Below are 23,503 nucleotides of genomic sequence, written 5' to 3'. Positions count from 1 at the left end.
GCCATATTAAGGCAGGCTCAGAGGATCTGGGAAGTGGGAGTGGGATGATAATCAGCTCAGATCAGAACAGTTTCCATAGAAGAAATGACTCTGAAGCTGAGTCTGGCAGAATGAACTCAGTGGGCAAAGAACATTCTGGATGGAGTTGCTATTGGAAAATGCTTAGGGATGAGAATAACCATGGGAATTCTAAAGGAAGTGCCTTGGTGAGCACCATGCCAGTTTGTGCTGGTTGCTGCCGAGACTGCAGCGGGAGGGAGAGAAGATAAGCCTAAGGTGCTAAGCTGCATGGTATGTCCTTTAACTCAAATGTGCTGGTGGTCCGTGGGAGTACATCAGAGTTTCAGACTGGAATGTGTTTCTTTTCTGTTATAAAATTAATATATTCTTATTATAAAATATTTTTAAATTATAGGAAAGTAAAGAGGGAGCAATTCCTATTTTCAAGATCCAGACAATTGTTATCAATATTGGATTCATTCCCTTCTTGTATTTTCTATATATAATTTTTTTTATCATAATCATGATCAAACCATAGGTATTATTTTGAGTGCTACCTTTTCTCACATAGCACAAACATTTAAGCAATTTTATTACAAACTATTGCAGGCATTATTTTGAGGTCAGAGTGACACTCTACCTTGTGGAGATTTCCTGGTTTCTTATCCATTCCCCTATTGTTGAATTCTTAGATTATTCCTCTATGTTGTTCTTCTGAGCACTGTAGAGATAAAGAGGTATAACAAGAGGGGTGGGCAGAGGAGGGCACCTGCTCCCATGATGCAAGTTCAAAGGGGCACCAGATGAAGTGTGGAATGACATTCTGAGGTACCAAAAATATTAAAGGCACATGACTGAGGCAGCCAGATTGGTGGTGGTGGGGGGGGGAGTTCTGCTGTTGCATCACTGCTATCAGTGTCTATTCATCTTGAAATTGGGGGAGAGCAACTTAGGGATTGCCTCTGGGCTCTAGTAACCCTCACTAAGCCCCTCTAAAAACACTCATTGCCATCAAGTCGATTCTGACTCACAGCAACCCTACAGGACAAAATAGAACTGCCCCATAGAGTTTCCAAGGAGTGCCTGGTGGATTCGAACTGCTGACTTTTTGGTTAGCAGCCATAGGTCTTAACCAGAGATGGCATTTTTTGAGCATGTGTTCCCCTTCCACATTTAGAAATAGAATAAATTATCACAGTGAGGTAGGGTCAAGATGGTAGAGTTGTCAGATGCTTCCTGTGATCCCTCTTATAACAAAGATAAAAAAAAAGAATCAATTATATATGACAATCTAAGAGCCCTGAACATCAAAGACAAACTTAAATAAATGGATTTAGTGACGGGGGAGGAGAAATGGTTCAGAAGCAGCGAGAATTTGCCAGACCTGACCTGGCCAGAAACGGTACCCTACAGACTGGATTGGCTAGTGCACTGGGGGTAAAACAAGCGGTGGTGCTTGGGATGTGTTTTCCACATCAGGAGAGACCAAACAGCAGAGAATCTACTCAAGCCTCCAGAACCAGCAAGAAACAGCATTCAATCCGTAAAAGATAACCGAAAGCAATGGCTGCCTATCGTTCTGCTGCAAAACCCACCCACCTACGTGCTCTAGGGAACAGAGACATGCCTTCCACCCAGACACTTAGGGGCAGCTGTCAGCCCCCTGCCTTGCTCATTGTTTGACCCCCCTACTGCATTCAGACACCTTTGCCTACACCAATCACCCCTGCCCATCTAGGACTGTGGGTGAGAGCCTGCAGAACACACTTGGTGACTGACAACCTGGATACCTGAGCTGAATCCACACAAGAAAGGTAAATGGACTCCTGGGCTACCTAGTAATAGCCGGACTACCTAGTAACAGCTTTAGCCACCTGGAGACAGGATGTGAGAGTTTCAAATACACTAATAATCAAACTAGACCACACAACCAGCCTATCTGGGCATATCAAAACAAAACAAAACCAGAAACTAGGACAGAGTAAGCAAACATAAAATAAATAAACATGATAACTTACTGATGGCTCGGAGACAACAGTCAATATCAAATCACACAAAAAAGCAGACCATGATGGCTTCAGCAAGCCACCAAAACGAACAATCATGAAACATTCTGGAGGAAGAGAACTTACTGGGATTACCAAAGGTAGAATTCAAAAGATTAATATAGAGAACTCTTCAAGAAATCAGGAAGGAGATCAGGGAAAACACAGAACAAGCCAAGGAACACACAGACAAAGAAATAGAAGAAATTAAGGAGATTATATAAGAGCATAATGACAAATTTAACAAGCTGCAAGAACCCATAGAGAGACAGCAAACAGAATCCAAAAGATTAACAATAAAATTTCAGAATTAGACAACTCAATAGAAAAGAAAGTCATAGGTGCAGAATTGAGGGAATGGAAGTCAGAATTAGTGAGATTGAAGATAAACCACTTGACACCAACTTATTTGAGAAGAAACTAAATAAAAGAGTTAAAAAAAATGAAGAAACCATAAGAATTAAAAAAAAATTTTTTTTTTTCTATCAAGAGGAATAACCTACAAGTGATTGGAGTATCAGAACAGGGGAGGTAACAGAAAATACAGAGAGAATTGTTGAAGATTTGTTGGCACAAAACTTCCCTGATATCATGAAAGATGAGAAGATATCTATCCAAGAAGCTCATTGAACCCCGCACAAGGTAGATCCCAAAAGAAAGTCACCAAGACATATTATAATAAACTTGCCAAAACCAAAGATAAAGAGAGAATTTTAAGAGCAGCAAAGGGTAAACGAAAAGTCATCTACAAAGAAGAGTCGATAAGACTAAGCTTGGACTGCTTAGCAGAAACCAAGCAGGCAAGAAGGCAATGCCATGACATACATAAAGCTTTGAAAGAAAAAAAATGTCAACCAAGAATTCTATATCCAACAAAACAGTCTCTCAAATCTGATGGCGAAATTAGGGTATTTCCAGATAAACAAAAATTTAGGCAATTTGTTTAAACCAAACCAAAATTACAAGAAATACTAAAGGGAGTCCTCCAGTTAGGAAATAGATAAAATCAGATAACAACCCAAAACTAGAACACAGGACAGAGCAACCAGATATCAACCCAGATAGGGAAATCACAAAAGAAAATCAAAGCTAAAACACTGAAAATAGGGAAACAGAGATGTCAATATGGAGAAGATGACAACATTAAAACAAAAAAGAGGGACTAAATAATGTAGTCATAGATCTTTCATATGGAAAGGAAGTCAAGATGTTATAAAGAAATAAAATAGTGGTTTAAACTTGGAAAAATAGAGGTAAATATTAAGGTAACCACAAAGGAAACTAACGATCCTACACATCAAAATAAAAAACGAGAAAAACATAAAGACTCAGCAAATACCAAAATCAACAACAATGAAAAAAAAATACATGAAGAAAAATGACTTGGCACAGAAAATTAAGTGGAACAAAGAAACTCAACAGCACACAAAATGACAGCACTAAACTCATGCCTATCAATAGTTATGCTGAATTTAAATGGAATAAATGCACCAATAAAGAGACAGAGAGTGGCAGAATAGATTAAAAAAAAACCAAAAAAACCCATGATCTGTCTATATGCTGCCTATAAGAGACATAGATTAAAAACACAAACAAACTAAAACTCAAAGGATGGAAGAAAATATAACAAGCAAACAAGAATTAAAAAAGAGCAGGAGTGGCAATATTAATCTGTAACAAATTAGACATTAAAGCAAAATCCACCACAAAGGATCAGAAAGGGCACTATACAGTGATTAAAGGGTCAATGTACCAGGAAGACATAACCATAATAAATATTTATACACCCAATGATATAATACATAAAACAAACTCTAATAGCATTGAAGAGAAATAGCTCCACAGTAATAGCAGGAGACTTCCACACACCACTTTTGGCTAAGGACAGAACATCCAGAAAGAAGCCCAATAAAGACGCTGAAGATCTAAATGCCATAGTCAGCCAACGTGATCTCATAGACATACACAGAACAGTTCACCCAACAGGAGCCAAGTATACTTTCTTTTACAATGCACGTGGAACATTCTCCAGAATATACCACATATTATGCCACAAAGCAAGCCTCAACAGAATCCAAAACACTGAAATATTACAAAGCATCTTTTCTGACCATAAAGCCATAAAAGTAGAAATCAATAAGAGAAAAAGCAAGGGGGAAAAAAAAAGTCAAATCATGGAAACTGAACAACAGCTTGCTCAAAAACTACTGGATTATAGAAGAAATTAAGGACAGAATAAAATTCACAGAATCAAATGAGAATGAAAACACATCCTGCCAGAAAGTTTGGGACACAGCAAAAGCTGTGCTCAGAGATCAATTTATAGCAATAAATGCACACATCCATAAAGAAGAAAGGGCTAAAATCAAAACATTAACCCTGCAACTCAAACAAGTAGGAAGAGCAGCAAAAGAAGCCCTCGAGCACCAGAAGAAAGAAAGTAATAAAAATTAGAGCAGAATTAAATGAAATGGGGAATAGAAAAACAATTGAAAGAGTTAACAAGACCAAAAGGTTATTTTTTGAAAAAATCAACAAAATTGATAAACGATTGACCAAACTGACAAAAGAAAAACAGGAGAGGAAGCAAATAACCGAAATAGGAAATGAGAAGGGCGGTATCACAACAGACTCAATTGAAATTAAAAGAATCATAACAGAATACTTTGAAAAATTGTACTCCAACAAATTTGAAAATCTAGAGTAAATGCACAGATTTCTAGAAACACAGTACCTACCTAAACTAACACAAACAGAGGTAGAACAGCTAAATAAACCTCTAACAAAAGAAGAGATTGAAAAGGTAATTAAACTCCTAACAACAACAACAAAAAGCCCTGGCCCTGACAGCTTCACTAGAGAATTCTATGAAACTTTCAAAGAATATTTAACACCACTACTATTAAAGGTATTTCAGACCATGAAAAGGATGGAATACTTTAAACTCATTCTATGAAGTCAGCATAACCCTGATACCAAAAGCAGGTAAAGACACACACACACACAAAAGTACAGACCAGTATCCCTCATGAAGATAGATGCAAAAATCCTCAACAAAATTCTGGCCAATAGAATTCAACAACACTTCAAAAAAAAAATTCACCATGACCAAGTGGGATTCATATATTTGTACATTCATACATTCATCTAATGTTCAACATTAGAAAAGCAATCAATGTAATCCATCACATAAAACAAAAGACAAGAACCACATGATCTTATCAATTGATGCAGAAAAGGCATTTGACAAAGTCCAACACTCATTCATAATAAAAACTCTCAGCAAAATATGAATAGAAGGGAAATTCCTCAACATAATAAGGGGCATTTATACAAAGCCAACAGCCAACATCATCCTAAATGGAGAGAGCCTGAAAGCATTCCCCTTGAGAATGGGAACCAGACAAGGATGCCCTTTATCACCACTCTTATTCGACATTGTGCTGGAGGTCCTAGCCGGAATAATTAGGCTAGAAAAAGAAATAAAGGGCATCAAAATTGGTAAGGAAGAAGTAAAAGTATCTCTATTTACAAATGATATGACCTTATACACAGAAATACTTTGATTTCCAATTTTTGGCATAATATTTCTGTGTATAAGGTCATATCCATTAATAATCAGAACCTGGAACGTATGAATTATGAATCTAGGAAAATTAGAAATCATCAAAAATAAAATGGAACTCATAAACATCAATATCCTAGGCATTAGTGAGCTGAAATGGACTGGTATTGGCCATTTTGAATCGGACAATCATATAGTCTACTATGCTGGGAATGACAACTTGAAGAGTAATGGTGTTGCATTCATTGTCAAAAAGAACATTTCAAGATCTACCCTGAAGTACAACGCTGTCAGTGATAGGATAATATCCACATGCCTACAAGGAAGACCAGTTAATACGACTATTATTCAAATTTACGCACCAACCACTAAAGCCAAAGATGAAGAAATAGAAGATTTTCATCAGCTGCTGCAGTCTGAAATTGATCGAACATGCAGTCAGGATGCATTAATAATTACTGGTGTTTGGAATGCAAAAGTTGGAAACAAACAGAAGGATCAGTAGTTGGAAAATATGGCCTTGGCGATAGAAACAATGCCAGAAATCGAATGATAGAATTTTGTAAGACCAGCGACTTCTTCATTGCAAATACCTTCTTTCATCAACATAAATGGCAACGATACACGTGGACCTCACCAGATGGAACACACAGGAATCAAATTGACTACATCTGTGGAAAGAGACGATGGAAAAGCTCAATATCATCAGTCAGAACAAGGTCAGGGGCTGAGTGTGGAACAGACCATGAGTTGCTCATATGCAAGTTCAAGCTGAAACTGAAGAAAATCAGAGCAAGTCCACAAAAGCCAAAATATGACCTTGAGTATATCCCACCTGAATTTAGAGGCCCTCTCAAGAATAGATTTGACACATTGAACAGTAGTGACCGAAGACCAGACAAGTTGTGGAATGACATCATACATGAAGAAAGCAAGAGGTCATTGAAAAGAAACAAAAGAAAGAAAATACCAAGATGGATGTCAGAGGAGACCCTGAAACTTGCTCACGAACGTCAAGCAGCTAAACCAAAAGGAAGAAATGATGAAGTAAAATAACTGAACAGAGGATTTCAAAGTGCTGCTCAAGAAGACAAAGTAAAGTATTATAATGACCTGTGCAAAGAGCTGGCCATAGAAAACCAACAGGGAAGAACACGCTCAGCATTTCTCAAGCTGGAAGAACTGAAGAAAAAATTCAAGCCTTGAGTTACAATAGTAAAGGTTTCTATGGTAGAAAATATTAAATGATGCAGGAAGCATCAAAAGAAGATGGAAAGAATACATAGAGTCATTATACCAAAAAGAATTAGTCATGTTCAACCATTTCAAGAGGTAGCATACGATCAGGAACCGGTGGTACTGAAGGAAGAAGCCCAAGCTGCTCTGAAGGCATTGGCAAAAAACGAGGCTCCAGGAACTGACGGGATATCAATTGAGATGTTTCAACAAATGGGTGAAGCACTGGAGGTTCTCAGTCATCTATGCCAAGAAATATGGAAGACAGCTCCCTGGCCAACTGGCTGGAAGAGACCCATATTTATGCCTATTCCCAAGAAAGGTGATCCAACTGAATGAGGAAATTATAGAACAATATCGTTAACATCACACGCAAGCAAAATTTTCCTGAAGATCATTCAAAAGTGACTGCAGCAGTACATTGACAGGGAACTGCCAGAAACTCAGGTTGGGTTCAGAAGAGGATGTGGAACCAGGGATCTCATTGCTGATGTCAGATGGATCCTGTCTGAAAACAGAGAATACCAGAAGGATGTTTACCTGTGTTTTATTGACTATGCGAAGGCATTTGATTGTGTGGATCATAACTGATTATGGATAACGTTGTGAAGAATGGGAATTCCAGAACACTTGTGCTCATGAGGAACTTGTATATAGATCAAGAGGCAGTTGTTTGGACAAAACAAGAGGATATTGTATGGTTTAAAGTCAGGAAAGGTGTGTGTCAGGGTTGTATCCTTTCACCATTCCTATTCAATCTGTATGCTGAGCAAATAATCTGAGAAGCTGGACTATATGAAGAAGAATGGGGCATCAGGATTGGAGGAAGACTCGTTAACAACCTATGTTATGCATATGAGACAATGTTGCTTGCTGAAAGTGAAAAGGACTTGAAGCACTTACTAATGAAGATCAAAGACCACAGCCTTCAGTATGGATCATATCTCAATATAAAGAAAACAAAAATCCTCACAATTGGGCCAATGACCAACATCATGATAAACGGAGAAAAGATTGAATTGTCAAGGATTTCGTTTTACTTGGATCCACAATGAACAGCCATGGAAGCAACAGTCAAGAAGTCAATTGACACATTGCATTGGGTAAATGTGCTGCAAAGGACCTCTTTAAATTGTTGAAGAGCAAAGATGTCACCTTGAAGACTAAGGTACGCCTGACCCAAGCCATGGTATTTTCAATCGCATCATATGCTTGTGAAAGCTGGGCAATGAATAAGGAAGACCAAAGAAGAATTGACACCTTTACATTGTGGTGTTGGCAGAGAATATTGAACGTACCATGCCCGGCCAAAAGAATGAACAAATCTGTCTTGGAAGAAGTACAACCAGAATGCTCCTTAGAAGCAAGGGTGGTGAGACTGCATCTTACATACTTTGGATGTGTTGTCAGGAGGGATCAGTCCCTGGAAAAGGATGTCATGGTTGGCAAAGTACAGGGTCAGCAGAAAAGAGGAAGACCCTCAATGAGGTGGTTCGACACAGTGGCGGCAACAATGAGCTCAAGCACAACAACGATTGTAAGGATGGTGCAGGACTGGGCAGTGTTTTGTTCTGTTGTGCATAGGGCCGCTATGAGTTGGAGATGACTTGTTGGCATCTAACAACACAACAACAAGTATACACAGAAACCCTAAAGAATCCACAAGAAAACTACTGGAACTAATAGAAGAGTTCAGCAGAGTATCCGGATACCAGATAAACATACAAAAATTGGTTGGATTCCTCTACACCAACAAAGAGAACTTGGAAGAGGAAATCACCAAATCAATACCATTTACAATATTCTAGAAGAAGATAAATTACTTAGGAATAAATGTAACCAGAGATGTAAAAGACCTGTACAAAGAAAACTACAAGACACCACTGCAGGAAACCAAGGGAGACCTACATAAGTGGAAAAACATATCTTGCTTATGGATAGGAAGACTCAATATTGTAAAAATGTCTATTCTAGCCAAAGCTATCTATAGATACAATGCAATCCTGATCCAAATTCCAATGATATTTTTTAATGAGATGGAGAAACAAATCACCAACTTCATATGGAAGAGAAAGAGTCCGTGGATAAGTAAAGCATTACCGAAAAAAAGAACGAAGTGGGAGGCCTCACTACCTGATTTTAGAACCTATTATACTGCCACAGTAGTCAAAACAGCCTGGTGCCAGTACAACAGATACGTGGACCAATGGATCAGAATTGAAAATCCAGACATAAGTCCATCCACATATGAGCAGCTGATATTTGACCAAGGCCCAAAGTCAGTTAAATGGGGAAAAGATGGTCTCTTTAACAAATGGTGCTGGTGTAACCGGATATCCATCTGCAAAAAAATGAAACAAGGCTGATAGCTCACATCATGCACCAAAACTAACTCACAATGTATCCAAGACCTAAATTTAAAATCTAAAATGATAAAGCTCATGGAAGAAAAAATAGGGACCACGCTAGGAGCCCTAATACATGGCATAAACAGAATACAAAACATTACTAAGAAGGAACAAACACTAGAAGAGAAACTAGGTAATTGGGAGCTCCTAAAAATCAAACATGCACATCCAAAGACTTCACTAAAAGAGTAAAAAGACAACCTACAAACTGGGAAGAAAATTTGGCTGTGACATATCCGTTCAGGGCCTAATCTCTAAAATCTAGAAGATACTACAAAATTTCAACCACAAAAAGCCACGTAACCCATTTTAAAAAATGGGCGAAATGGATGAACAGACAGTTTGTCAAAGAAAACATTCAGGTGGCTAACAGATACATGAGGAAATGCTCACGATCATGAGCCGTTAGAGAAATGCAGATCAAAACTACAATGAGATTCCATCTCACTCCAGCAAGCCTGGCATTAATCCAAAAAACACAAAATAATCAATGTTGGAGAGGTTGTGGAGAGACTGGAACACTTACACACTGCTGGTGGGAATGTAAAATGGTACAAGCACTTTGGAAATCGATTTGGCCCTTTTTTAAAAAGCTAGGAATAGAACTACCATATGATCCAGCAATCCCACTCCTTGGAATATATCCTAGAGAAATAAGAGCCTTTACATAAACAGATCTATGCACACCCATGTTCATTGCAAAACTGTTCACAATAGCAGAAAGATGGAAACAACCCAGGTGCCCATCAACAGGTAAATGGATAAACAAATTATGGTATAGTCATACAATGGAATGATAAAGAACAACAATGAACCTGTGAAACATAACATGAACGAATCTGGAAGGCATTCTGCAGAGTGAAATTAGTCGCTAAAGGACAAATATTGTATGAGACCACTATTATAAGAACTCACGGAAAGGTTTTAACACAGAAGAAAATATTCTCTGATGGTTATGAGGGTGGGGAAGGAGGGAAAGGGGCATTCACTAATTAGGTAGTAGACAAGAATTATCTTAGGTGAAGGGAAGGACAACACACAATACAGAGGAGTTAAGCACCACTGGACTAACCCAAAAGCTGAGAAGTTTCCTGAATACAAGCAAACAATTTCAAGGACAGTGTAGCAGTGGACATCTAGGTCAATTGGCATAACGAAGTTTATTAAGAAAACATTCTGCATTCCACTTTGGCGAGTGGCATCTGGGGTTTTAAAAGCTAACGAGTGGCCATCTAAGATGCATCAATTGGTCTCAACCCAGCTGGTGCAAAGAAGAATGAACAAAGACATAAGGAAAATATTAGCCCAAGAGACAAAAGGGGGCATATAAACCAGAGACTCCATCAGCCCGAGACTGGAAGGACTAGATGATAGCCAGCTATCACCAATGCCCACCCTGAAGGGAACATAACAGAGAATCTCTGATGGAGCAGGAGAAAAGTGGGATGTAGAACTCAAATTCTAGTAAAAAGTCCAGACTTAATGGTCTGACTGAGACTGGAGGAATCTCGGAAGACATGACCCCTGGACTCTCTGTTAACCCAGAACTAAAACCATTCCTTAAGCCAACTCTTCAGACAAAGAATAGACAGGATTATAAGACATAAAATGATACTGGTGAGGAGTGTGCTTCTTTGTTCAAGTAGATATAGAAGACTAGATGGGCAGCTTCTGTCTGGAGGTGAGGTGAGAAAGCAGAAAGGGACAGGTGCCAGTTGAGTGGACAGGGGAAATCCGGGGTGGGAAGGGGTGTGCTGTCACATTATAGGGATAACAACTAGGCTCAGATAACAATGTGTGTATAAATTTTTGTGTGAGAAACTAACTTGAGCTGTAAACTTTCACCTAATGCATAATAAAAAAAAGAGAGAGAATAAATTATCACAGTTGATTACGAAGGTAAAAGCTTTATAAACAAACTTTTGGGTTGTTGACCAGTTTTGCCAAGCTGCTGGCATGTAAGGATGGTAGCTGAGAGAGTGATACGTTCATATTTCATCTTGGATGCATTACTCTGGTAGCGCAAGCTGGGGGATCAGTCATGAGATTGTTGTAGAAATCCAAGTGGAAAATTTTGAAACCTGAACTGAGGCAAAGGCTGTGGGATAAAGAGGAGGATCAATGAGGACATCGTCATTCAAATTAGAAGTGATTCAGGATAGAATGATGATGAAAACAGTGTGTTATCAAAATCTGAGAGGACACTACTGAAAGCAAGACGTAGAGGGAAATGTATGGTCATGAGGTGTGTATTAAAAAAAGAGGAAAAAATAATGAACTGAGCATCAAAATCAAGAAGTTAGAGTGAGAATGAAATAAAATAACTTAAGATTGACTCAGAAAAAGAAGGAAGAAAAGTAAAGACGAGAACATAAGCCCAGTAATGTCAGGGCAGGGTTGTGGCCATTATGTTTGGCAATTAGAGGTCATCTAGGAGCTCAGGGGAAATAGAACAGTGGGGTCAGAAAGAAGCCAGAGTGGAAGTGAACTCAGAGTGGAGGGAGGCTGGCAGCAGGCGAAGTCAGTGGGGTTTTCAAGAATTAAGGAAGAGAGAAGAAAATGGAGGAGAAAGTTTCAGGCCTTTTGGTTTTGTACGTTAAGGTGGGAGAGACGTGACTCATCGCAGGCTGAGTGGAAGGAGGCAGAGAAAATGGAGCACTTCAGACACTGCTGTTGCTGTTAGCTGCTGCTGAGTTGGCCCCGACTCATGGTGATCCCATGCACAATGAAATCCATCGTGACCCATAGAGTTTTCACTGGCCGATTTTTGGAAGTAGATCACCAGGCCTTTATTCCTAGTGCATCTTAGTTTGGAAGCTCTGCTGAAGCCTGTTCAGCATCATAGCAACATGCAAGCCTCCTCTGACAGATGGGTGAATGAGTCAACTATTGCTGGATCAAGTTCTTAAAGGAGACAGGGTTTGCAAATAAGAGGGTGGGTGTTAGGAGAAGTAGTGGTGTCCACCACGACAGCTTTAAGGCAGGCAGGACAGGAAGTTGAAGGCATCCACATCTGAGGCTTCTTATTTCTTGACGAGGTGGAAGGCCAGATCATTTCTGGGAGTGAGGTGGGGAGAGAGTGTGGTTTGACATATTATTCATTTGAAATTCAAACAAATCTCACACAGACATCTTGGTTCAGTCCAGGGCCTTTGTGACACAGGATAACAACTGAAGGACTCAATTGTCTGTGTTTCCCAAAATGTAGGTGTTTGGTATTACGCAAAGTAACTTCTGGAAGAGCTAGGCAGCCGTTCAAATGGGTTATGGCAACTTCTTACTGTCCTGATGTTCTGGAAAGGAAATGGGGGTTATACTTTTGTGGGAACGGTGAGGGGGTGCAGCAGACCAGACTGGTGGGTTCACGTCTTACCTTCTCAGTTCTCCCAGTTCCCAGCACATTGTTTGCTGAATGAGTGACTGTCTTAATGGATGGATACTCTGAGAATACAGGGCTCCTGGAGTCCCACAGGTGTGTATGTTAGTGGGCTGTGCCTAGCTACCTGTACCTGCCGTGTAGGCACATCAGCCCGTACCAGCTGTCCCAAAGGGCAGCATGTCACCTACCTCTGCAGGTACCTGGGCAGTGGACTCTCCTTACTCATTTACCTTGGCTTACTTTGCATCCAGTCTTTTAAAAAAATTTAATAGATCCTTAACAAGTGCCTACCCTGTGGCCTGTGTGTGCCAGGCCCTGAGGACTGGAGAGTGATGGCCCTGCCTTCATGGCCCTGCTGCTAAGCCTGTGTTTACTGGGGCCCTGCTGCATCCTCTCTTAAGTAAAAGGACAATGCTGTGGCCATGGGTTAGTCTCAGGTGAGGTGGGTATGCACCCCATGGATGACTGCTCTGCAGGGGATGCCTGTGAGGGACCACAGCACAGGGGGAGGCAAGGATCCAGAATCCAGCCTCTGCTAATTAAAAACAACGGAGAAAAAAAAAAAAACAAACAAAAAACAACAGGGCGCTGGGCAAGTTATTTAGTCTCTCTAAGCCTTATCTGTACAACAGAGACGATGTTATCACTTTGGGACTTTGTATGGTAACTTTTGTCTCCAGTAAATAGCATGATTTCTAAATGTGAGTTGTTTTATTTGATGCTACACGAGTGGACTCTTGTAGCCCCATGTATCCCCCTGTTACATTTGGGCTTTAGTAGCTGTCAGCATTTGGAGATGAAAACAATAGAGCTCTTTGATAGGGAACTGAGAGTGAGTCATGAAAGCACACCATCAACCTGCCCCAAAGAGCCTGGTTAGTGACTGTGTTTTGTTTAATATGAATTAAAATGACCTGAGCGATAAGCTTTACTCCAGGAATCTCAGTGCATCTTACATACGCGTGTCACTCACAGTTCTGTTGTGAAAGAGAAGGGAACCTGGGTTGGGGTTCAGGTTTTATAGAGGAGCGAATGGAAGACAGTGTTGCATTCACAAGCTAGGTGCTATGGTTGGTTTAGCTAAAAACTGCAAGCTGGAACCCTGGCTTATGATTCCAGTCCTACCACTGGCTGGTGGTGATTGGGGCCTATCAGTCAACTGTCTGTCTGGGCCTCCATGTTCTCACCTGTAGAGCGGAAATGCTGGCATGTGCCTTACAGCGTTTGGTGGGTATGTGAGCCGGGCAGACCTGGGAGATGCTTGGTGCATGTTTCCTTGGTTGGAATCAGAGCCATAGCCAAGTGACGACAGCAGCAGAGATGGGAGGGAGAGGAAAGGTGTCTGAGCTTCCCTCTGGGATATGCGTTCCGAGTACCAGAAGGGCTTGCATGATGGCAGAACCAGGAACTCAGGCGGGTGGTTGCAAGGCAAAGGGTGCCGGGTCAAACATCCGGTATTCCCGCACTGCCCAGAAATCCTTCTCCGCATGTGTCTGGGCTTCCCAGTACATTTGTTCTGTCTTACAGCTCTGGATGAATACTGCAGACAATCTGGACCTCACCCTCTTTTCCCATCTGGTTGAAATCTTTCAGTCACCCAGGTAAGCTGGGCTCTGCAGCCTGGGTGTTAGAACTAAAGGCTTCATGCAGGGTACGGGGACTGGGGCACGGGGGAGGTGGCAGGATGGCCAATGAATCAGCAGCCGTGGCCCACTCCCTCCTCCTAGGGCACTCAGTCCTTGGGTGGGAGCACGTCCCTCTCAGGGGCTCCCATGCATGGGACTGGGCTGTCTCCTTGGGGGAGGGGGAGTCTTGGGCAGCAGAAGGGCAGGGGCTGGGGCTATCAATGTGGTCGCCAAAGAACCCCCTCCTCCATGCCCTGTTTTGCTTCCCTGACCACTCTTCCTCTGACTCTTAAGTCACTTTTTAAATTAGTTGGAGCTCTTTTGGTTACAAACCAAAACCAAAATCAAACCTGCTGCCATTGAGTCAATTCCAACTCACAGCGACCCTGTAAGACAGAGTAGAACTGCCCCATAGAGTTTCCAAAGTTGTAATTTTTATGGGCACAGACTGCCACATCTTTCTGCCACGGTGTGGCTGGTGGGTTCAACCAGGGCTTCTATCTGGCTCAGTACATTCCAGTTTAAACCCCTGCTGAAAATTTGCATTTCTGACAAGTTCACAGGTGATGCTAATCCTGCTAGTTAGGGACCAATTCTGAGAACCACTAGTTGAGCAGTGGTTCTCAAAATGTATTATATGTAAGAATCACCTGGGGATCTTGTTAAAATGTAGATTCTGATTCAGTTACCTGGGGTGGAAATGCAAATGACCAGTTTGAAGCCCTGGTTAGCAGCCAAGTGCTTAGCCACTGTGCCACCAGGGCTCCTCCTTTTGGTTGCCAGTGGCAGAAATATAACTCAAGCTAGCTTAAGGAAGAAAGAAAAGAAGGAAAGTGGGAGAGAGAAGGAGAGAGAGGAAGAAAACAAACAAACCAGTTGCCCCTGAGTCAACACCGACTCAGGATGTCCCCATGTGTACAGCATAGAACTGTGCTCCACAGGGTTTTCAATGGCTGATTTTTCAGAAGTAGGTCACCAGCCTTTTCCTTCAAGGCACCTTTGGGTGGACTTGAGCCACCAACCTTTCGGTTGGCAGTTAAGCCTGTTAACCATTTGTACCACCCAGGGACTTCAGGAAGGGAGGGAGACTGGATAAAGGGTGAATTTATTGGCTTGTAGAATTGAACGAGGTAGCTTGTTACACACGGCTGGATGGGGCTGACACTGTTTTATCTGAACTCCACACCCTTCCCGTCTGTAGTGGCTTCATTATCTTGGGCTCCTTCATGTGGCAGCATGGGGCCGCTGCAGGGCCTTAGAGCACATCCTAAGTTAGCAGAAGGAAGGCTTTTTTTTTTTTTTTTTTAACTCAGTAGTACTGGCAAAAGGATTGTCTCCTTGGGCACGCTTGGGCACATCCCATTCCTGGTCAGCCTGTGTGCTCTCACCCAGGCCTGCGCGTGCTTTCCCGTCTGCAGTGAGTGGAGGTGAGTCAGACAGGGGCTGCCCAGGGAACACCAGGGCTGTGGTCAGAGTAAGGGAGAAGGGGGTCGGGAAGGCAACCTATCAGATGTCCTCACCACACCCACGCCCACCTCCCTACTCACAGGTTTAGCTGCTTCAGTGATTATTTACATCTCCTGTGACTTTTGACGATGTTTCAAAACATCTTTTTTATTTAAGCTCCCGCCCCGTTTTTGAACATAGATTATAAACCCACCGTGTTGCTGCCGTTGTTAGTTGCCACGGAGTCAGTTCCGACCACAGCGACCCGTGCACAGCAGAATGAAATGCGGCCCAGTCCTGCACCATCTCGCCATCACTGGTGTGCTTGAGTCCATTGTTGCGACCACTGTGTATTTCCAGTGCCTTCCATCCTAGGGGCTCATCTTCCAGCGCTGCATTGGACAATGTCCTTTTGTGATCCATGGGGTTTTCACTGGCTCATTTTCCGAAGGAGATCTCCAGATCTTTCTTCCTAGTCTGACTGGAAGCTCCACTGATACCTGTTCACTACAGGGGATCCTGCTGGTATTTGAATACCTGTGACACAGCTTCCAGCATCACAGCCCCCACAGTATCGCAACCTGACATTAGGATGGTCGACCCAGTTCTTGGTGCTGTAGATTTAGAGAAAAGCACGACTCAGTCCTAGGAGAAATTACACAGAAACCCATGCTGCTCAGAGCTTGGGTAGGAAGGAGTACAAAAAGCAGCAGGAATGTACAACCAGAAGGAGGGACATATTCCCTGGCGAGCTAAGTGTAACTCGCCTGCGAAACTGGGCCTAGTTCTGCCTCTTTTGTGTATTAGGGATGTGGAGTGTGGCAGAACGCAACATGTGAAGGCTGCAGATATGACTCAAGAGGAGCAGACCACTTGAAGTCACCCTCTTCTACCTTTTTTCCCACTTTCCACTTTGTACCTGTACCTGTTTTTTGCTAAGAGACAGACATTTACCCTGGGAGCTGTTTTCTTTGGGGGAGTACAATTTACAGGAAATTATCTTTGTGATTATCCTATGAAGGGGGATGTGGATTCTTCAGTTCTGTCTCTATCCCCTTTGACTCCTGGCATGGCGCGTTCATCCACTTTGTGGTTTGAGGAGGGCAGGAAGAGCACACACACCCAGACAGCCTTGCGGAGGCCCGGGCTCCTGGCTGTTGGGAAGTGCTCCGTGGTCACATGCGTGTCTGCTGTCTTTGTTTTGAGTTTTCTGAGACCAGCATTAGTTTTCCCTAAGGCTCAGAATTTAAGTCAATAATTGGGGGTTTGTCTCTGAAGGCGTTTTCCGGTGGTGGAAGGCAATAGGGAGGCTTATCCCTGAGCGATAAGGCCTTTGGCAGACACATATTTGATGGGTGTCTGACAGTATTTTGGAAAATCATCAAGAGAGGATTGGTGTTAGAGGGCCATGGAACAAGCCCAGCCTGGAAAACCTTTTTAGCAGAAACACAGCAAATTTGGTTATTTCCAGTAAAAGCTTTTACTGCCTCTGTCCTGGGCTCACCAGGGAAGGACCCAAGAATGCTGAAGTTGCCCACCAAGCACAGCTCATACCCAAGCTCGTCTTCCTGTTCAATGAGCCAAGTCTCACCCCGTCCAAGATCCCCACCGTCATTGCTATCCTGGGCCACCAGCTGAGGGGCCACTTCAGCCTCCAGGACCTGCTCAGGTACCGCACCAAGCTGACTTGGGGATGGGAAGGACTCAGAACCATTTTACTAAGGGAATGTGGCCCAGCTCTTTCCTAACCACGTTCACCCCAGCATCAGTGCAGTGGCAGAGTCTGTGTCCTTGGAACATTCTAGAGGTTTCTGATGATGTCTGAGAGTTGAGAAAAGTAGGGGGAGGGGGTTGCTAGACTCAGGATGGGGTGGGTGGTTTTGCCTACGATGCAAGAATCCCCATGAGCACAGCAATCTTCATAAGGGCCAGTGACTCAACATGCCTGGCTCTTGCAGACTTCCCGAAGGACTTCTCCAGCTGCCACCACTTTTAGCCCATTCTTCCCTCATCATTACTCTAGTGGCCAGAGTTAACTCCTTTGGTGAAGCCTGGCAGATTTTACGACTGTCTAGAAATATTGTATTGATCAGAGAGTAATGTAATTCCCCTTAAGCTCTTGCTTGAAGCCACACGGGGTAAACCTGGGCAGGAGACACGTGCTGAGCCCCCATTAAGTGTGCCTTCTCTCCCTATTACATACAGGGTGGCGCTGTTTATCGTGTATACTCTCAAGCCTTCATCAGTGAGCGAGAGGCACATCTGTGTAGATGAAGTCCTGGACCTCTGCACACCTGGTGAGAAGACCTTCCCCATGCCGTACCCCTCAGCTGCATACTCTGTGGGGGCACTTTGCAAGAGGCAGGCTCTGAGACAAAGAGAGGGGAAGGTACCCATGGCCCAGCATTTGCCTGTGATGCTGTAGGTCCATGATTAGGGTCACAAATCAAATAGAATTATGTAGTCCTGCTTCAAAACCTTCAGTGGCTTCCAAGGCCTCCAGAAGGAAATCAGTTCTCGTAGACCAGCACTGGGTCCTTCGTGCTCCAGCCCCTGACTGCCTTCCTGGTCTAATGTCCTCCCCATGAGCTCCAGCTTCAGGCACTCTGGGAAAGTCATCCTTCTATGCCTTCGCATTTGCTGTTCCCTCTACAGGAATGCCTTTTTCTGCCCCCACCCTGCCTTTCTACCTCACCCTATCACACTAGACACAAAAGTCATTTCCTCCATAGAGCCATTTCCAGTCCCACCAAGCCAGAGTCAGTGACAGCCTGCACATCTATAGCCCCTTTGGGCTTACTTTAATAACCAAACCAAACACCAAACCTCATTGTCATCAATTCCAACTCATAGCGGCCCTATAGGACAGAGCAGAGCTGCCCCACAGAGTTTCCAAAGAGAGCCTGGTAGATTTGAACGTCTGACCTTTGGGTTAGCAGCTGGGCTCTTAACCACTGCGCCACCAGGGCTCCACCTTAAACACAGGTTTGTGATTTATTTCTTTGAGTGTCTCTCTCTCCAGCCAAATAAAGAACAGTAGCTACGTCTCATTCAGTATCCCCACTACGTCGGGAAGGGGTGAAAGGGACATTAGTAACCTCATTGTCCCAGAATTTCTGGAACTGTGCTAAGATGGGAGATAATAGCCACATGTGGCCATTTAAACTTAAATTACTTAAAATTAAATGCAATTAAAAATTCAATTCTTCCATCACACTATGCACATATCAAGTCCCAATAGCCACATGTGGCTAGCGGCTCCTGTATTGGAGAGTGAAGATACATAACATTTTTATCTTTACAAAAGATTCTCTCAGAGAGCGTTACTCAATCTAGATAAGTTGTACTCATCATCTCTTGTTCTTAGATCAAGCCTGAAAAGTAGAAATTATTATTCCCATTTTATATATAAGGAAGCTGAGGCTCAAAGAGATTAAGTTCTTAATAAGAGATGGAGCCAGAATCCACACAGAGGAAAATCTGACTCCACTGCCCCAAGCTGCCTCATCAGTCGAGATCTGCAGCACGCATGTGTCCTGAATTGGCCAACCAAGGGGATGGATGGATGAATGAATGAATAACAGGACAGCTGTGAGCTTACTTAGTGTGCCTGCCTTGCATGGCCTCCATTCTGAAACTTCTGTCTAACTAAGCCATCTTACCTTAAACCATTTTTATTGTGTCCTTGAGGCTTTGACCACACTTCAGAAGTTAGCTTTCTTCTTCTACTGGATCCATATCCCTCTTGCTACAACTCAAGCTCTATTTTTAGTGATACAGTTGGGCTGGTTATAACATCGGTGTCAGAATGGGGCAAGGGGTAGTCTAGAAGCAAATTGAAAGCAAGAACCCAGAGAAAAGGACCTTCACCTCTCTGCTCCCAATGCCTTGCATAACACCTGGCACATAGTAGGTACTTGATGAATGTTGACATCTATGATCATTAAAAAAAAATTCTTCTATGAAATGACAGATTTGACCTTATCATTTTTAGGATTTTTTGGAGGATGGAAGAGAGCATTGAAGAAACATCTAATTAAAGAGAGCTTTAGAACATTTCCTGAAATTCTTTTGAAGCATTGCATTGCAGCCTGGAATTGAGTGCCAAAATTTTGAATCTCATCCATGCCCAATTCCTGGGTGAACTAAGCACTCGGTGGTTAAGACAGTTTACTGCGGCAGATATTTCGTCTCTTTTACATTCATTTTCTCTCAAATCTGAATCTTCCTTTTTGTAGCTGGAAGCCAAACATCTGGAAAGACAATCCGGCTCAGAAACCAGTTGCTGGAGATGCTGCTCGGTGTGCTGTCTTCTCACCACCTTCATCTGTCCTCCGAGTAAGTAGCACCAGGAAGAGGGATTTGGCATGAGGTGGCCTCATAGAGGGTGCAGTATTAAAACCTTTCTTTAATGAAAAGTATAGCATCTCGGAATCAGCGTTCTGCAGCGTGTTTCCTGCATGACTCAGAAAGAAAATTATATTCTCTCCACCCAATAAACCAGACCTTGCCCTGAGATATTCTGATGCAAATGTTAAGTGCGCGTGAGGAACTAGAAACAGATTTGGTCTCATTACCGTAAACTCTTTTTGTCACCATTGCTATTGTGTAATGGTTATTGCTTTGGCAGTTGTGACAATTGCTGATTTTGATGTCCTGGACTTGGCAGAGAATAGGATGGAGAAATGGTTAGCCCAAATAACATCTATCAAAGAAAAAGCTTGCCAAATTCTACTGCTGTTTACTGTTAGTTATTTAGTTATTTTTTTCCAAGTAAAAAAAGAAGTATCTGCCTTCTGTTAATTTTCAAAATAATACATAAACATAAGGCTGATTATGAACTCTCCCGCTAACTGTCTGCTTCCCCTCCAACCTTGGAGTCATTCATTCAGCAACTATTTGTTGAGGACCTGCTGGATACCAGGCGTGGTTTCAGTACTGAACAAGGTAGTGCAGATTCTTGCTGTCACTGAGTTTACATTTGTCTGTGGTGTGTATGGGGTGAGACAGAGTCAAGCAGCCTTGAAAATAGTCTTTGGAAGTTTACCAGCCTACAAGTCTTTACATTCCTAGGATCAAAAGAGTAGAACCGGAAGATGCCTTGGAGATGAGCGATTTCAGCCTTTATTTTTGTCTTTTTGACTGGGAATGCAGCATAGTGGTTAAGTACCTAGACTGTGGTGCCTAGACCTGCTGTGTTTGAATCCCAGCTCTGTCCCAAGTGAGCCCCGGAGAGAATTGAAAGCATCCGTGCCTCTCTTGTACTCATCTGTGGAGGATCAAAGCAGGGCCTGCCACATGGTTCTTGTGAAGAGTAAGTGAACTAACGTGTGGCTAGCTAGCACTGAGACTGGTCCTGGAATACGGTAGATACTTGGTAAGCTAGAGCTGTCATCATCATCATCATCATCATCATCACGTCACTGAGGACAATGAACAGAGCACATCAAGAGCTCTTCCACAGTTACTCAGTCAGTAAACATCAGAGCCTTGACTCCTTGTCCAATGCTCCTCTCACTGCTCCCCACAGCCTCCACTGGACACCAGCTAAACCCTTATTGGGTGAGTTTGGCAGCTGGCACCAGGAACACTGTGTGGCACAAATGGCCCATCCCTGGCTCCCATGAGGCTGGGCCCGTTGCTGAGGTCAGGGATCCTCCTAGATTGGCCGCCCATCTCCCTTCCTGCCAGTTGCCTCTAGCAAATCTGTCTTCTCCAGACTCATCATTTTAAAATTCATTTTCAAAAGTGGCATTTAGTCATATTTTTTGCCTAAACTGATTAAGATGCATTAATATTAAACTATTCCATTCAATTCAATTTGATCAGTCCCTTTAAAAAGGAAGGCAAATAATCATTATTTATGTTTTATAAGACTGTATTGTGGTAATTAAACTCGGTGGGTTGTTATTCATATACTGCATAGGTATGAATGTTAGTGAAATGGAACTATCAAGGGCTGTGCATGTTTTTGTATCTGTTGATACAGAGTTTCCAATTGCTTTGAAAAGCTTTGGCTAATTTATACCACAGTCGTTAATAAAGGTATGTATCAAATTCACAGTAATCTTGCCAGGATTTTACTTTTATCATCCTTTTGAAATAATACTAACTTGGAAAAAATAATCCAATAACTAACAGTAAATAGCAGTAGAATTGGGCAGACCTTTTCCTTGATGTTATTTGGACTAACCATTTCTCCATCCTATTCTCTGCCAAGTCCAGGACATCAAAATCAGTAATAGTCACAATAATACCTAGTGGTCCCCAAAAGTTAACCTTTTACCTCTCTTAGATGTGTAGTGGGATTGAGCACTGTTTGTGTTTTCTGGACTTGTCCTTTGCCCGTGGCCAGAGATGTCGTTTATTGTGTTCTCCCCCAGGAAAAAGGAAGAAACTTTTCTGAGCCTGGGGCCAGACTGGTTCCTGCTTCTTGTGCAAGGTCACCTGCACCCCAGCACCACCGTGCTGGGGCTCAAGCTGCTGCTGCACTTCCTGTCAAACCCCACGCTCCGGGGGCGATTTAGAGAGGGCATGCCCGCTGGATCCTGGGTGGAAAACAGCACCGTGGCTGTGGATATCATCATGAGTGAGTGCTCCGTGAGCTCCTGCACCATGCATCCAGGGTTCTGGGTGAAGACCTAATTAAACTTCTCCCTGCTGAAGACCTTGGTAAGGTCATGTCTGACCACTGACTCCAAGGTTTCCATGGTCAGGACTCCCTCCGTGGCCTCACCACACTTCAGCCACAGGGAGCTTCTTTCCAGTCCTCAAAGGCTCCTTAGCTCTTTTCTTCTGGGGCCTTTACACCCCATTCCTTCTGCCTGGGGTGTGTCCCCTGAACCCATAGTACCAGCACACCTCTCTGGCTGACGTGGATTCATCCTCCAGGTCTCAGTTCAAATGCCACTTCCTCCAGAAGAGGAGGGATCCTACTTGAATCAGGGCACCTAGTATTTCCCTTTAAGGTGCCTATCACAGTTCATAAGTATACATGTATTTGAGTATTTAATTGCCTAATATCTGTCTCTCCCACCACACTGTGAGTTTCCCATCCTGAGTTCTGTGTATTTTGTCCAAACACTGTTTGCCCTTACCGCCTAATACAGAATTGCCTTCCAGTTGACCCCAACTCATGGCCACCCCATGTGTGTCAGAGTAGAACTGTGCTCCGTAGGGTTTTCAATGAATGATTTTCTGAAAGTAGATTTCTAGGCCTTTCTTCTGAGGTACCTCTGGGTCGACTTGAGCCTCCAATTTTCCAGTTAATAGCTGAGTGCCTTAACTGTTTGTGCCACACAGGCAGTATCTGTTTTTGAATGAGTCAATGAAGAAGCATGTGGGGAACAGGGAAGGAATTACTGTCGAGCACTTTCTTGTGCTCATCTGTGTGTGACAGTATTTCCACCCAGTGTTTCTAAGGGACGGGAGGGTGGCAGAACATTTCCTCGTGTGTCTAGCCCCCACCTTGCCCAGAACAGCAGTTGTTCTCAATCACTGGATTTTTGCCCTTTTCCCCCGGCCAATAGACAACTTGAAGAGTCCCCCTGCCACACCTGAGCAGAGCCCCTGCCTGCTTCCTGGGTTCCGTGTGTTGAATGACTTCCTGGCCCACCATGTTCATATTGCTGAAGTCTACCTCATCGTGTCTGCCTTCTTCCTGCAGACCCCACTCACAGAGCTGACCGACCAGCCCAAAGTAAGTTCTGGGGGTGTTGCTGGGAGTTGGCTTTCTGACTTCATGGGATCCAAGGCATCTCGTTAAGTCTCTCCCCCCTTCAACTCTCTCCACCTTTTCA

General features: G+C 43.0%; 1 protein-coding gene across 12 annotated transcripts in view; it reads left to right on the top strand.

The window, feature by feature from the left end:
* Positions 1 to 23,503, top strand: part of WDFY4 (WDFY family member 4) — a 415,213-nt gene that overhangs the window by 157,213 nt on the left and 234,497 nt on the right. For all 12 annotated transcript variants that reach the window (XR_010318150.1, XM_064269860.1, XM_064269858.1 and 9 more), the window contains 6 exons: positions 14,161 to 14,234; positions 17,212 to 17,373; positions 17,910 to 18,001; positions 19,943 to 20,042; positions 22,088 to 22,293; positions 23,234 to 23,403. Coding sequence is in view for 11 of the 12 variants with exons in the window: in XM_064269860.1 (XP_064125930.1) it covers positions 14,161 to 14,234; positions 17,212 to 17,373; positions 17,910 to 18,001; positions 19,943 to 20,042; positions 22,088 to 22,293; positions 23,234 to 23,403 (804 nt within the window). In the remaining variant the exon portion in view is untranslated. The remainder of the gene's footprint in view (positions 1 to 14,160; positions 14,235 to 17,211; positions 17,374 to 17,909; positions 18,002 to 19,942; positions 20,043 to 22,087; positions 22,294 to 23,233; positions 23,404 to 23,503) is intronic.

The sequence above is a fragment of the Loxodonta africana genome, chromosome 16, assembly GCF_030014295.1.
Source record: "Loxodonta africana isolate mLoxAfr1 chromosome 16, mLoxAfr1.hap2, whole genome shotgun sequence".
Taxonomy (NCBI): domain Eukaryota; kingdom Metazoa; phylum Chordata; class Mammalia; order Proboscidea; family Elephantidae; genus Loxodonta; species Loxodonta africana.
The sequence above is the reverse complement of the archived record's forward strand: the minus strand, read 5'-3'. Positions and strand labels throughout refer to the sequence as shown.